The 15805-nt window shown below is 37.7% G+C and overlaps 1 protein-coding gene across 1 annotated transcript; it reads right to left on the reverse strand.

Annotated features, from left to right (window-relative positions):
- Positions 1-3388: 3388 nt before the first annotated feature.
- Positions 3389-10891, reverse strand: LOC120486674 (uncharacterized). The gene is made up of 6 exons (XM_089121203.1): positions 10656-10891; positions 8062-8508; positions 5645-5974; positions 5129-5245; positions 4966-5000; positions 3389-4419 (listed from the first exon to the last, which is right to left on the reverse strand). The coding sequence occupies exons 1-6, from the start codon at positions 10711-10713 to the stop codon at positions 4288-4290; spliced, it is 1119 nt and encodes a 372-aa protein (XP_088977329.1). The 5' UTR covers positions 10714-10891; the 3' UTR covers positions 3389-4287.
- Positions 10892-15805: the final 4914 nt, after the last annotated feature.

Raw genomic sequence — 15805 nt, forward strand, 5'->3', positions numbered from 1 at the left:
TTACATAAACATATTTAGCATTTTGTAGCTGGTTCAATCCACAGTGTCTTTCAGTGCAGATCTAACAGGTTCAGTTCCTGAGATTCAGAGTTTGATCAAGGACACAATGGTGATATTTCATGGATCAACTCTCGTAGGATTTGAACCTTGGACCTTTAACCACAAATGTTGTTATCCAAACACTAGTGTAGAGTGTATTTGTGTATCTCTGGGTAAAACGCCTCAGGTTACGACTGTAACCTTTGTTCCCTGAGAACAGGGAACGAGACACTGCGACAAACGCTATGGGGAACGCCTCAGCGTGACTGATGACTGAAACACTGTAGGATCACAACAATTCTATTGGCCGGCGTCAGCCATGACGTCATGCTCTAGCGCGACCAGGAAGTAAGAAGAGTGCCTAGAGAACAAGTCATCTACTTCTTGATCTGAAGGGACTGTAAAAGCAGACCAGAGGCATGGCGACGAGACGCAATGTCTCGTTCCCTGTTCTCAGGGAACAAAGGTTACAGTTGTAACCTGAGACTTTCCCTTTCGAAGGTAACTCGAACTGCGTCAAGCGCTATGGGGAACAAGATTCCCACGTTTCCATGCTAAGGGGATGCTTCAGCAACTATGGCTACAAGCCAAAACACATTAACTCAAAGTTAAAGCCCCTCACTGCTTAGATGTCAGGCTAACTGTAGCACGGGGGTGGGTGTTGGGGCTATGGGCCCTAGCCTGCTACTTTCAGTGTCAACCCCAACACCACGGAGGCTATATCATGCTCAACGCTGAAGCCAACAACCTGTCTTGGGTTTCCATTACTCAACCACAGTCTCTAGCCAGAGACGATAGCTCCTTTGCGGTGCTATGGGAAGCGGAGACCTCAGCAGGATGACTCTGAGATTAGAGGAGGCCTGCCACACTTACACCACTGTGGTCTAGAGCTTTTCCTCATAGTCCGAATAAAGCCATGATGCAGAACTTGGGTAGTAAGGGGCCTAAACAACTCTCTGTCAGTGAGAGGTCCCTTTACTACTACCTACAAAGCTGTTTGCATGGAGCCCTCAGCAGGATTACTCTCGAAGGAGAGGAGACCTGACACATGCTAGCTAGACTGCAAACCAGAGACTGATTGGACCGTTCTGAAAACATTAACACAGAGCTCAACTTCTCAAGCTCCAACTGAAACGCCTGTTTGCATGGAGACCTCAGCAGGATGACTCTCGAAAGAGAGGAGGCTTGACACATGCTGAACAGATCAACACAGCCAACTGTATATGGAGGCCTCAGCAGGATGACTCAAAAGAGAGGAGGCCTGACACATATTTTAGGAGAGCTAGCTCGACGATCATCGGAGCTCAGGAAGCGAAGGACCTAAAGCACCTCCTCAGATAGAGAGGGGCCTCTTCTCAAGCCTCAGCAGGATGCCTCTCGAAGGAGAGGAGGCCTGACACATGCTAGAGTACCGCTACAGCGCTCAGGGAGCGAGGGGCCTAGGTGCTCTCCCTCCACACTTAACCGAGCTGTATACATGGAGGCCTCAACAGGATGACTCCCGTAGAGGAAGCCTGACACATATATTTCGGAGAGGTAGCTCGACGATCATCAGCGCTCAGGGAGCTAAAGGCCTAAAGCACCTTCTCAGAGAGGAGGGGCCACTTCTCAAACTTCTCCATGTAATAGAAGTTAAGAGAGAGCTTTAATACCACCAGAGCTCAGGGAGCGAAGGGTCTAACAATTACTCAAGTAATGAGGAAGAACTCCTTCCGCGCTCTACCAAGCTGCCTGCAACGTCTGTATGTATGGAGGCCTCAGCAGGATGACTCTTGAATGAGAGGAAGCCTGACACATATTTAAGAGAGCTAGCTCGACGATCATCAGAGCTCAGGGAGCAGAGGGCCTGAAAGCACCTCCTCAGAGAGAGAGAGAGGGGCCACTTCTCGAGCTCCACCTGAAATGCTGTTCATGGATCATGGAGGCCTCAGCAAGATGACTCTCGAAGGAGAGGAGGCCTGGCACATGCTATAAACAGATAACACAGTCTAACTGTACATGGAGACCTCAGCAGAATGACTCTAAAAGGAGAGGAGGCCTGATACATATAGTTAGGAGAGCTAGCTTGTTACTAAGCACTCTATAGAAACACCCCGCTAACTAGGGGAGTACTACGTCATCCTATTCTAGAGGAGCGACTTGACCACTGTCTCAAATTCAGAGACGCATACTGCCTCCCCAGGGTTATGGGGAGCAGGGGCCTAGCAGAAAGACTCTAAGAAGGGGAGGCCTGTCATACTCGCACCCAAGTGGTCTTAACTAGTTTAGCTATTTTGAAATGACTATATTAAATCCAGCTCAGAGCCCGAGAGACGGAGGGCCAGGAAAACCTCTCTTGACAACTTAATAGAGTGATCCCTAGTCTACCTCTACCTGGAGCAGCCGTGCTGCCTGCATGGGGCTCCAGGGCCAGAGGTCTCATTATGATGACTCTCACATGAGAGGAGACCTAGAGCTGGGCTTCCCGAATCTCGGTGAGAAGGAAGTGACAGAGTGCCTTTAGCAATCTCACCGCACCGTAAGGGAAACCCATCCTATCCAGTAGGGGAACGGAGGCCGACTGATGGAGGCACGTAGTGCTAACTACTCTGTTAATGGTGTCTGGTATGGTGTGACCAGAGAGAAAGCGCTCAGGATTTATTATTGTTATTTTTTCTCTTGAACGCTTCCCCTCTGACGCGCTGCCATGGCATTCTTTCTTTTTTTTTTTCAAGCCTGGCCGGCGCGTTCAGTAGAGCACTGACTGTTGGACCAGAGGATGCGTCAGAGCGTGCATCCCCGCCTAACAGTCCTTTCTCGTCACCCGTCGACGAGTCTGAGAGATTCACTCCTCTCTCAAACTCCTCAACGAGCTCCCTCTGAGATCCCCGCGATCTTAGTCTCCTCTCGGCCCCGGCACGAGCGGGACCCGAACCGCGAAGAAAGATGACTGTCAATCCTCCCTCGAGAAAAAAGACAGACAAGAACAGCGCACGCGTGCTCTTCACCCAGACAAAGCCACAAACGTAGCGAGTGCTACCAGGTGTGAGAAACCTCTCACACGGGTCGGCACACTTCCCTAGTTTGCCATAGTTTCGTTTTACTCACAGTGTCAGTGAAACAGTCTCTGAAGACGAAAAAAGGATGACTTGTTCTCTAGGCACTCTTTTGTGATCAAATTTTTTATTGAATCAGAGAATGTTTGGTACAGAAACAAAAGTAGACATAAACAACATTCTGAACACATCCCCCCCCCCCCATATTCCCAAGGCGACCAAATCCCCCCACCCCCATCTCCCAATAATGCATTCAGAGCAAATACACTTTAAGAGCAGTGCAGATCACACTCCAGATACAATAGGAAAAAATAAAAATATGAGATATAGATTTTAAAGACGTTCCTTAATTTTTGAAATGAGACCTGACCATGATGAAATAGTCTTATGAGAGGCTCCATGTCTTATTGCCACTGAGAGCTCCATGTTCGCAATGTCCAAGAAAGAGTGCATCCAGTGAGTCCACACCAGAGAATGTGGGGGTTTCCAGCGTAAGGCAAGCATTTTCTTAGCAGCAGTGAGTCCACAAAAAAGTGACTTTTTCTGAGTTAAAGAGAGAGTATAAGAGGAGTCATCATTTAAAAGCAAGAGTCTCGGACAGCATGATAACTCCAACTCCAAAATGTCTTTCAACGTATTGGAAACCTGTCTCCAAAACTCACTGACTTCCGGGCAATCCAAAAACGTGCATATAAGTCCCAATACATCCACTAGAGCACAAATCACATCTAGGAGAGGTGGAAAGCTTCATCAAATGACGCCTCCTGGGAGTGAGATACAACCCGTGGATCATCTTGAAATGAATCAACCGATGATTAGGGTTTCCGGAAACATGTTTGAGGTTAGCCCATATTGAGTCCCAACACACCTCAACATTGTTCTCTGAATCAGTCCCACAGATATCTCTTTGCACTCCTCTTATACTTCCTGGTCGCACTAGAGCACGACATCATGGCTGACGCCGGCCAATAGAATTGTCGTGATTCAGCAGTGTTTCAGTCATCAGTCGTTCCCCATAATAGTTTGGTAATAGTTTGCTTTGTTTGAAATTGGTTTTGGCGAGAAACATCAAGTCGCTGGTATTGAACAATTTCACCCCATAATGAGAATTCAATTCTGATCTTCTTCCAATTCCTCTTTTCTTTTTAAATTCCCTTTCAGTGAAACTATTAAAAAAATAAATTGTTACTGTAAAATCCCAGTAGTCTCAGTCTCACTGAGGTTTTTCACTATTATCATCCGTCTGTGGAGTCTCAGTCTCATTATGGGACGTCCCATTATCATCATCCTCCTGTGCAGTCTCAGTCCTCTGATTAAGGGGCAATGCTTCTGGAACATCATTCTCCTGAAAGAAAGAAGCAGATTCACAGAAGCAAAAACAAATGATTAGGATTGATGATTCAGTTAAACACAGATATGTGTTTTTCTCTCTGATGTTTTGTCAAAAATCAACAAAAATGTCAAGGATAACAAGTGTATGTACACAATGTATCCTGCAGCCTATGAAGTCTGTGTTGAGTGGCACATACACATTTGTGTAGTGAAGTTCAAAAGAGAAGCAGTTTTGCCTGATGAAAGTGTGTGCCTTTAAATTATACAGTCGTGACTTAAACATGTTTATAAGTAAGCGGTCGGTTGTTCTGTTTATGGAGATGTTAAAACTATCGCAACTGATTACCTATTGCTGTTTTTTTGTCAGAAACTATCGTGTAACGCTTAGTATAAACACTGGGGTAAAGAAATGACTTTCCTCAGGGAAATTTTCCCCTTAAGGATACAGTCAAAAAAGAGTTTTCATGCAACTGGTTCCTGATACACAGTACTAACAAATGTCAATCTGTAGTAAAGTCAGTGTTTCACAGACAGAGATTCAGAGCTCACAGTATCTCACCTGAGGATGATCATCATCTCGCCGTCTCCTGTTTCCTGTTTGAACAACAAACTCTTTGGTCAATTAGAATAAAAATACATAATTATACATGTTTTTTAAAGATTGTTTTGCACATTAAATATCTTATTTATATTCTCTACAATCAGCTGTATGTAATACTTGCCTGTTTGTTTTGATCTGCAGAGATAGTAAATCACAGCCACAGCCACGAGCAGAACAACAGCAGCAGCAGCACATATTACTGGAATATCAACTGGAGAAAATCCTGGATCTGGAACAGCTGAAGACACACACCCATTATTACTAGAGATCAACTGATAATCAACACTCTATAATCAATATTGTTGACTGATATTTACACCTTTATGCTTTCAATATTTGCATGATGTGATTCATTCGATAAATGGTGTGTGTTTGAGCAACAGCAGCGAAATCAGCGGATTCACATGAGAACAGACTAATATTGAGCATTTTTCTTTATCATTAACAAAACAATTCAAAATTGTAAAATTCATAATGTGACAAAACTCAATGTGAAAATTGTCAGTCTTTGATGTGCATAACGTCATGATTATCCAAAAATGAAAACATTTACTGGGAGGATTTAAGTTACACTATTTCAGGCTGTATTATAAAACTAATCAAGTGAAAATGCACTGAATGATTAAAGGAAACTCACCAGTGACAGAAACACTGAAGCTCCTCATGACGCTGACTCTGCTGTTGCTGATCTGTAGTTGATATTCTCCAGAGTCTGTGTTTCTGATGTTTGTGATGTTTAGAGATCCAGTCTGATGATCCAGCTTCAGTCTGTCTCTGAATCTCTCAGTGTCGTCATTACACTGATCATCTGTACAGATCTTACTCTGATCTCCTGTGATTTGAGCGATGCGAGTCTCATTATAATACCATCTAATCTTCTCTTGTTGGTTTGTTTGAACACCAGTGTGTAGAGTGACTGAATCTCCCTCCATCACTGACACTTCATTTGTATCAACACCAGACGAACCTGAAGAAGAAACCAACAGTTCATTATGAGCTGAACAACGTTATATATCAGGAAAGTGCTGTGACAGTGTTCATGAAGATTGTGAGTAGAGAAATCTGTCTTGATTCATAATGTAACATGCAGAAACATCAGAAGAATTATTCATATATAATTCTGCTCAGAAGGTTACATAACCCTTGCAGTGTTCATTTTAACAAGAAGGAATCATAAAATTGTCATGTTGTTTATTTGAAGCTGGCAAAGATAGGGTAAAACTATATCAAGTGTTTAATTTATTATTGCTAAAAACTTAAACTACGTTTGGTTGAACTTTTTTAAAATATTCAATAGAATAAACTGAATATAAAAAAGTTTATCAAAGGGTTAAAATCTGTAGATGTGTGTACAAACTCACTGACACCTCGTGTAGAACTCTTTATCATTATTTATTATTAGGTCTGCTCTTTATTATTATTCTTCACTTCTCCCGAATTTCCGCGTTTCTGCTTTTTACTAGACCTCCTACGTCATCCTATACGTCATCAACATAATCTACATCCCCCTTCTTAATGATGAGTGTATATATATATATATATATATATATATATATATATATATATTAGTGCTGTCAAATAATTAAAATATTTAATCGCGATTAATCATATTAATGTCATAGTTAACTCACGATTAATCACAATTGATCGCACATTTTTATCTATTCTAAATGTCTTTTGATTTCTTTTTGTCCCATTATTTTTTTTCTCATTTTAATGCTGTTATCAACACGGAAAAGTGGATTGGCTTGTTTTGTGCAAATGTGTTTTATCGAAAACAACATTAGCATAGGCCTATACAGTGTTCACAGATCACTTTAGTCTTGTCAATGGAACCATTTGGCAACTTTTTAAAAGTAAACGTTCAGAATCGTATTGGCATCCATTTCGGGGTCTCGCACTTGCCATTCACTCAAAACGTAACATTAACCTACTATTTGGTCGGCTCGCAAGCCCAATCAAGTGTGCGCAGCGTAGTGCATGTTGTTTTGTTTCCGGTCTAGCTAGATCCGCTTGCGCTTTTGCCGATGAAGCAACAAAACGTCCTTGCACCGCGCAAGCCATTGAAATGAATGGGTTTCACTCCACTGGTTCCACATAACTGGGTTTTGTTAAACAAACATAATTTGTTACACTGAGTTTAATTGGATGGCTCTAAATGACTTCCATGATAATGAAGTTACATGAACAAATTATGTTTGTTTAACGAAACCCAGTTATGTGGAACTGGTGGAACCTGTTTACAAAAAAGTTAAGTAAAGCCAACACACCATTTTTAAAAAAAAAAAAAAATTCTCTCTCTCTTTGAGATTATTGATGGAAGCAGATATTTTGTTTGTAAAAATTCTTTGATAGACAGGGGTGGGTTCAATAAGTTTTATTTCTCCCCACTCCATTTCAAGCAAGTGTATAAGTTATTATTATTATTACTATTATTATTGTTCATCTTTTTTGTTGGTACGCTCTTTGCTTGAAATAAATAAATACAAATAAAATAATTTGATAATTCAATGATAAAGAGTTTTGACAGAAATAATATTTTGATGGATCTTCTCCTAGTATTACAAACATGTGTGTCATCCAGCATGGCCTATTCTGCAACGGGGAACAATCTGATCCCATCGGTTTGAGATTTGATAGCAATCATTCTTCCAACATTGGTGCTGATTTAAGGAAGTTTGCCCTTTTACCCATGCACATACTATGTACTTATTATAGTAATTACAATTACTGGGTAAAAACTGTTAACTCTGAACCTTCCCCTAACCCATGTACTTACCTTATATTAGCAGTACTTTCTAAGTACACAGTAAGTACACGCAAGTACTGTAAAATGAAGCGTTACCGAATTATCACTGAAAAGTTGCAAAGGTAGTTCGGCTTGATGCTTTTATTCTGTAGATTTAGACTAAAATGCTCAATTCATATCTCTTTATGAAAATGTTGAACACGAAACTAAAACAGGTTTAGCAAAAGTGTAACTTATATGAACAATAATGAGATTTTACAGATAAAGACTTGCTACAAGACTTGCTTTTTAACATAATGACTCACCATGGACAGAAACAATGAAGATCTTTCCACTGACTCTGTTGCTGGATCTTTTGCTGCGGGATCTTTTTCTGATGCTTAACATTTTGATTATCATGAATTTGCATCTTATGGCTTTGCCTTTTTTTCTTATTATTATGCGGCTAAGTATTCTGCTGCTGCTGATCTTCAGTTTATATTCTCCAGAGTGTGTGTTTGTGATGTTCATGATGGTCAGAGATCCAGTCTGATGATCCAGCTTCAGTCTGTCTCTGAATCTCTCAGTGTCTTTATTACACTGAACATCTGTGCAGTTATAACTGAGATCTCTATTGATTTGAGCGATGTGAGTGTCTTTATAATACCATCTAATATTGTCTTGTTGGTTTGGTTGAACACCAGTGTGTAGAGTGACTGAATCTCCCTCCATCACTGACACTGACACTTCTTCTGTATCAACACCAGACACACCTGAAGAAGAAATGAACAGTTCATTATGAGCTGAACAACGTTATATATCAGGAAAGTGCTGTGACAGTGTTCATAAAGATTGAGAATAGAGAAATCTGTCTTGATTTATAATGTAACATGTAATCAAACATCAGATGATCATCATTGATTCACACATTCACTCATCAGACAATCATACATGAGTCTCATGAAGGATCTTATGCAACTTGATGATCATCATACAAACAACATCCTGGTTCATAATTCTGCTCATACGTTTGCATAACACGTGCTGTGTTCATTTTAACAAGAAGGAATCACAAAAAATTCATGTTTTTTTTATCTGGTCCTGAATAAGCTATTTCACATAACATTACATTTTTGAACCAATGCATTTCAGCAGTGACTGTATGATTTTAAGATTCATTTTCCACACTGAGGTTTATGAAGGACTCATAGGCAAATATTTAAAGGGCACATATCATGCTAAATCCACTTTTTTAGCCCTTATATGCATTTTGTTGTATATTTGCAGTGTTTATAAGTACAGAAAAGATGAAATTATTCTCTTCAGGTGCTTCGTTTATATCTTTATATTCTGTTTTGGTCATATTTTTCAACCTGTTGAGATTTTTCTGTTCTCTATGAGTTTTTTTTTGAATAATTACGCCACAGTATTTGCAGCGGAACTGCCAAATAAGGACATGCATTGACTATCGGTTTAACACTTTGAGCAATCCGCCATTATTATCTCTCGCTCCGATTTTGTAGTCCGAGCTCAATGATGCAGAAGTTACGAGAGGGCAAGTCAAAATTTTCGGTTGTTGGATGAAGTGACCCGAAGCACTTCAAGGATTCCCACTTCAACAGAGTTCTATTGCGTCACACGCTGTTTAGTTGTGCAGTGTTATGATAACAGGTTAAATGTCATAATTAGCCAGCATAAGCCGCAAATGAAATAAAAAAATTGGTATTTGTGATCATTAAACTGCGTATTATTAATGAATATCTAAAATATATTGTTTCTGTTTTATAAAATTGAACCAGTGCTTGCCTATTTAAAATAAAATTAATGAATTTGAATGGATGAATAAACAAACGTGTTGCCCAATTGTTATTTTTTTGTCTTTATTTATTATATTTTCAATGAACGATTAGTTACCTTTAGTTTACATCATTAAAAATGCTGCCCTACAAAGCAAAAAGGCAGTAACTGCAGTTTTGGTAAAGCATTAATTATTACAATTTTCATGACATTCAAGCCATCCTTTGTTATGTGACAAAATGTCTTATCTTAAATGCGTCTCGTTTTAGAGAAAAATTGTAGTCGCTTGTACAATATAATGCAAAAAGCCCTAGCAAAAGTCATTTTTCTCAGTTCTGCACTCTGCGTAGTTACTGCCTTTTTGCTTTTAGGGCAGAATGGGTGTCTCAACTACCATATGTGGAGACAAAAAGCACCTTATTTTTATGAGCAAATTTTGGAAAATAAACTACTTACGAGTAATTATTTGATTGATAATATCTTAGTCTACGCTAATGAAATATCATGTGGCATGTCATGTGGAAATTGACGTCTTTTCAGTATCTATTTTTGTGTGAAAAATCAAAACGCAAAAAGTGTCTCAACTGTGTCTACCCATACTGCGCCATGATGAGAACCGAGATTGGGTAACAACAATACAGGCCTAATGTTAAAAAAATAATAATAATCATAATCTTATAATGGTCAGGGAAACACACACACACACACACACACACACACACACTGCAAAAAACAAAGGATAAATAAATTTCTGTCGATTATAAATTTAGTGCACTACAAAACAGGTGCGAGTTGCATAAACTGCTAGATTAGTCTTACAAGTTAGTCATCCATTTTTTTTCTTCAAAACTGTTCATAACTTTTTAAAGTTACATAACGTACATTGGTCTAATTTGATACTGAACAGCAAGACTGCTACCCCTAACTAACTCCTGGTCAAACTTCTTAAGACACTGTCTTAACATGTTTACGCAACTGGCCCCAGGTCTACTTTCGCCATTATCGAGCATCTATGGTCAAAACACACTGCAAAATACAAACGTGAATGCATGTCAATTTTGCCTAGGATTAGAGTTCACAAAACAACTTCGGCAAGAAGAGAGACTAGGTCTAAAAGTCTTACCATGACCGAGTAAACACCTGAGGAATAACATCAAACAAACGAGAAGCTTCATTTTCATCAATTTCTTGAAAAAACAAAAAACAAACAAACAAAAACATTCCAGATTTTGATACACAGCTGAGATCGGGCAGAATCATAGTAATTAAAAGAGATCAGATGTCACTTCCTGGTCGACGAAAGGGAAAGTAATCTTCTTCTTTATGGTTCCAATGCGTCCAGAAGCACTAATGCTAGGCTACTGTATATTCCGGGTTTATGATCATAATGTCCATTACATTATATTCTTTTCATCATTCATATCCTTGTAAAAATAATTAAATAAATAAATACAAATGAGTCTTCTGCTTTCGTTCTCACCACTTTCTAGTAATTCCTGATCCTGTTGTTGAACTTGAAGCTACATTACTTTGCTTTCATTAGTGGTAATTTGTTAATTAAATTGCTTATTATTATGATTTTGTTTACATTAGAAATATGTATAGGCCTGCATATTTTGGTAAAGTTCTTTGTTTGTTTAGTTAATTGTTTTTATTTATATGTTTAGTCTTTATTTTTGGTTAGTTTAATAATTGTAATGTTTGATTTAGACACGTGAAGGCAGTAGTGGGCACAGGTGAGGGAGGTAGGAAGTAGGAAGTGACCTGTAGCACCTGAGGGCTGTTTCACAAAAGCAGAATTTAGAAATCCAGGATAAGAGATAAAGCTGGGCTTGACCTAGTGTGATCAGTGCATCCTGGCTTTATCAGTTTCACAAAGGCCAAACCAGGCTCAGGAGGAGCGGCTATGTCAAGCCAGGTGTAAGTAATCCAGATAAGGGGGAGTCAACAGTTTTCTTCAACAAACCACACAGTCCATCACAGATTCATCGATGCTACAATGGATAAGTTGCGTGCGCCATACTTCAAGTGTTGGGTTTAATTTCATTACTTTTCCTTGAAAATGTAAAGTAAGGGATTACTCTTAATTTATCTGTAATTTATTTACAGTTACTTCTGATGTAATTGAGGTAAAAACTGTGTATAGATCAATCCGATCTCACAGCGATTCGTATGCATTTTATGAGGAAAACATTACGACCGCACTCGTACAAATTCGTATAAATTATTGTAAAATATGTATGAAAAAAGTGTGAAATGTCATGAGATCAGACATAAAACAGTAGTGGGTTTAACATCAAAATGTATTGTCTGATGCTAAAAAGTATGTTTTTATAATGTAATCTCCACCGTGGTCAGTTTAAGGATAATTCATGCAATTTTATAGTATTTATTTGAAAGAATTAAAACAGATTCATGCCTATCCTTGTATTATTCAGCTGGTTGAGATTGATATGGGATTTTGAAAGTAATTAGTAATTAAAAGTAATTAAATACTTTTTAGAGAGAGTAATTAGTACCCAACACTGCTGACAGCTGATTAATTTATGTTACACAGCTTATTAATGTTCCTCTTTTTTGTTACACATCCCCAGAAAAGCAGTAGGGTAGAGTGGGAGAAAACGCCCCCCAGGGGCATAGTTTCTCTTTATCATAATTACTTCAGTAACATATTTCTGTTCATCAAAGTCTTTATTTTACACTTTAATGCAGTATAACTAGGCCGTAAAAAAATTACCCCAAGTGAGCATTAGCTAGCTTGGTGAATGCAATGATGGAAGGTGGTTAGGTGACCCAATGATAAAACACAGTGACTTTTAATGCATTTATGTAATATATTTCAGTATTAATATACTAATTTATGTTTAATATTTATTTAGGGTTTTCTGTTTTTCTTGATGATAGTGATGAACAAATACTACATCAATTATAGGCCTCGTGTAGAAATCAAAATATTCAAATGTTAGAAATTTGGCTGTTTTGTACATTCCTGAAATAAATATTAATAGGTATATATATTATGTTGTTGCATTACTTGCCTTTTACTTTTAGAGATTAAAAATTATGTTCATTTTGCTGTTGATCTATGAAGTAAACTGGTTGGTAAGAAAGGGGGCATTTTACCCCACCGTTGGGGGGTGTTTTACCCCACCCCATATTTTCAGTCAAAAAAATAATAATTATGAAGGTTGAGCAATTTTAATATTTGGTAAAAACTCCTGCCAAAGACACTAAAAAACTGGGATGGCAATTCTAGTCACATTTATGTTTTGTTTTACAGTAATGTCACATTTTCCTTAAAGGGGGCATTTTCCTCCACTTCTACCCTAACGCTCTTGCAGGTAATTGGTAATTGTCGGGAAAAGCCAATGGGTCAGACCTGTCCCGAAACACTCTTTCACGTCTGAAAGGCCTTCTCAATATAAGTGCTTCATCAGATGTCATCCAAAAATGGGCATGCCATTGTAAAGGACGAAACATGTGTTTAGAGCTACTTATATTGCCTGACTTGATTGACAAAACTTTTGCTTCTTTATCAGCCATTTCTCTAATTCCCTCATCACATACAATAGCCTATTAAAGACCTATCTGTCAAACTTAGAACAACAGCAGATTTCAAAACAAAATTGAATAGTAACAATGCCCATATGGATAATTATTATTATAGTTGTTAATGGTAGGCTACCATCATAATGTTACAATAATAATAGTAGGCTATACTTGACTGAATGCCAATATGTATCTGAGGTATTTTAATGCAGACTGATAAAAATTGCGCTGAACACATAGATGACAAAACAGAATAACTGACAAAACACATTGGTTTCTGATCGGCGTGACCGCTGACTGAACAGATAAGGCACCAGGATTGACTAAACCTGGCTGTTAGCCTGGTCTGGAGCAGGCTAGCTGCACAGAATAAATCGCCATGGTAACTTATGCGCTACTGCTTTCGTGAAACAGAGTCCCGGCTTAATTCAGCCAGGATATCTGGAAAATCCAGGCTTAATCCGCTATCTTGGTTTTGTGATAGCCCTCAGGAAACGTTTGACCTCTGTAATTGCAAACAAAGGCTACTGTACCAAATATTAACAGTGATTTTCTCAGGTGTTTAAATACTTATTTGTAGCTGTATCATACAAATAAATAGTTAAAAAAAATCATACATTGTGATTTCTGGATTTTTTTATTTTATTTTTTAGATTATGTCTCTCACAGTCAGTGGCCATGCACCTACGATGACAATTTCAGACCCCCTCCATGATTTCTAAGTGGGAGAATTTGCAAAATAGCACGGTGTTCAAATACTTATTTTCCTCACTGTACATATACAGATATTTCAAGTTATTTTCCATGAAAACCATGCATATGCGATAAACGTTTTCCTTTGGTAATGCTAAATTAAAGAAACAAGTTATTTTCCATTGAATGAAAACCATGCATATATGATAAACGTTTTTTTTCCCATTAAACGAAAACCATGCATATACGATAAACGTTTTTTTTCCCATTAAACGAAAACCATGCATATATGATAAACGTTTTTTTTTCCATTAAACAAAAACCATGCATATACGATAAACGTTTTTTTTCCATTAAACGAAAACCATGCATATACGATAAACGTTTTTTTTTTTCCATTGAACGAAAACCATGCATATGATAAACGTTTTTTTCCATTAAACAAAAACCATGCATATACGATAAACGTTTTTTTTTCCATTAAACGAAAACCATGCATATACGATAAACGTTTTTTTTTTCCATTAAACAAAAACCATGCATATACGATAAACGTTTTTTTTCCATTGAACGAAAACCATGCATATACGATAAACGTTTTTTTTTTCCATTAAACGAAAACCATGCATATACGATAAACGTTTTTTTTTTTCCATTAAACGAAAACCATGCATATACGATAAACGTTTTTTTTTCCATTAAACAAAAACCATGCATATACGATAAACGTTTTTTTTTTCCATTGAACGAAAACCATGCATATACGATAAACGTTTTTTCCATTGAATGAAAGCCATGCATATCCGATAAACGTTTTCCTTTGGTAATGCTAAATGAAAGAAACAATCTAAAGATCTTTGGCTCAGAGCCTAAGGCACACAATATCTGAGGTTGTGTTACAGTATGGAAATTATTATCAATTCAAAATTTTAAAAATAGGCGCCATGATAACATTTATAAATGCTATTATTGTATGAATGCAGGAACCATTCACACCATTAGCACATAGCCAGTAATCGTTATGAAATATATAACAATTTAGTTACATAAACATATTTGGTTGCTACAAAATGGCAAATATGTTTATGTAACTAAATTGTTATATATAATGAACCTTGGATCTTTAACCACAAATGTTGTTCACCAAACACTAGTGTAGAGTGTATCGGTGTTTCTCTGAGTAAAACTGTCGGTTTAGAGTTAACACAGATGGTTGATTGAGAGGTTAGCTGGTTAATAGAGGTGTAAAACATTGGCATCCAAAACTCAACATGAACGTTCCTCTCTTTCACCACTGACAACAATGTTCTGAGAACGTTTTCTTAACTTTATCATTGTTATGTTTTTCTGAATGTTACAAATGTACAAATTTTCAAATGTTTTAATTTTTTTTTTTAAGAAAGAAACTAACAAACATTTTTTTCTTAGTTATGTGAACATAAACATTCAATTTTTTATCAAATACATTTTCTTTGAATATTCTGAAACAAGTATATTCTGAAACTTTTCTTTTTAAATTCCTTTTCAGGGAAACTATTTATATAATAATTACTAATGTTTCTATTAAATCCCAGTAGTCTCAGTCTCACTGAGGTTTCCATCTATTATCATCCGTCTATGCAGTCTCAGCCCTCTGATTAAGTGGCAGTGCTTCTATAACATCATTCTCCTGAAAGAAAGAAGCAGATTCACAGAAGGAAAAACACATGTTCAGGATTGATGATTCAGTTAAACACAGATATGTGTTTTCTCTCTGATGTTTGTGAATGTAAAGACACCTATTCTTTATTTCTGAATTAAAACAACACAAGAGAAGCACTGTCTTAAATAAGCCTGTTATTATCAGTGATTCTGTGTGATGATTTATAAATGAAACTCAAACGGTCTGGTTGCAACAAAGTCCTTAAAGGGACACTCCACCAATTTGGATTAAGATTTCCATTGTTAGAAATCCAGTCATACTATTGAAAGGTTGTGCAACACTCTCTCATTTTCCCCTGAGACGAAGAATAAGTGAAGCCCTTAGTGAAA

This window comes from Pimephales promelas, chromosome 2 (genome assembly GCF_988280905.1).
Source record: "Pimephales promelas chromosome 2, fPimPro1.hap1.1, whole genome shotgun sequence".
Lineage (NCBI taxonomy): Eukaryota > Metazoa > Chordata > Actinopteri > Cypriniformes > Leuciscidae > Pimephales > Pimephales promelas.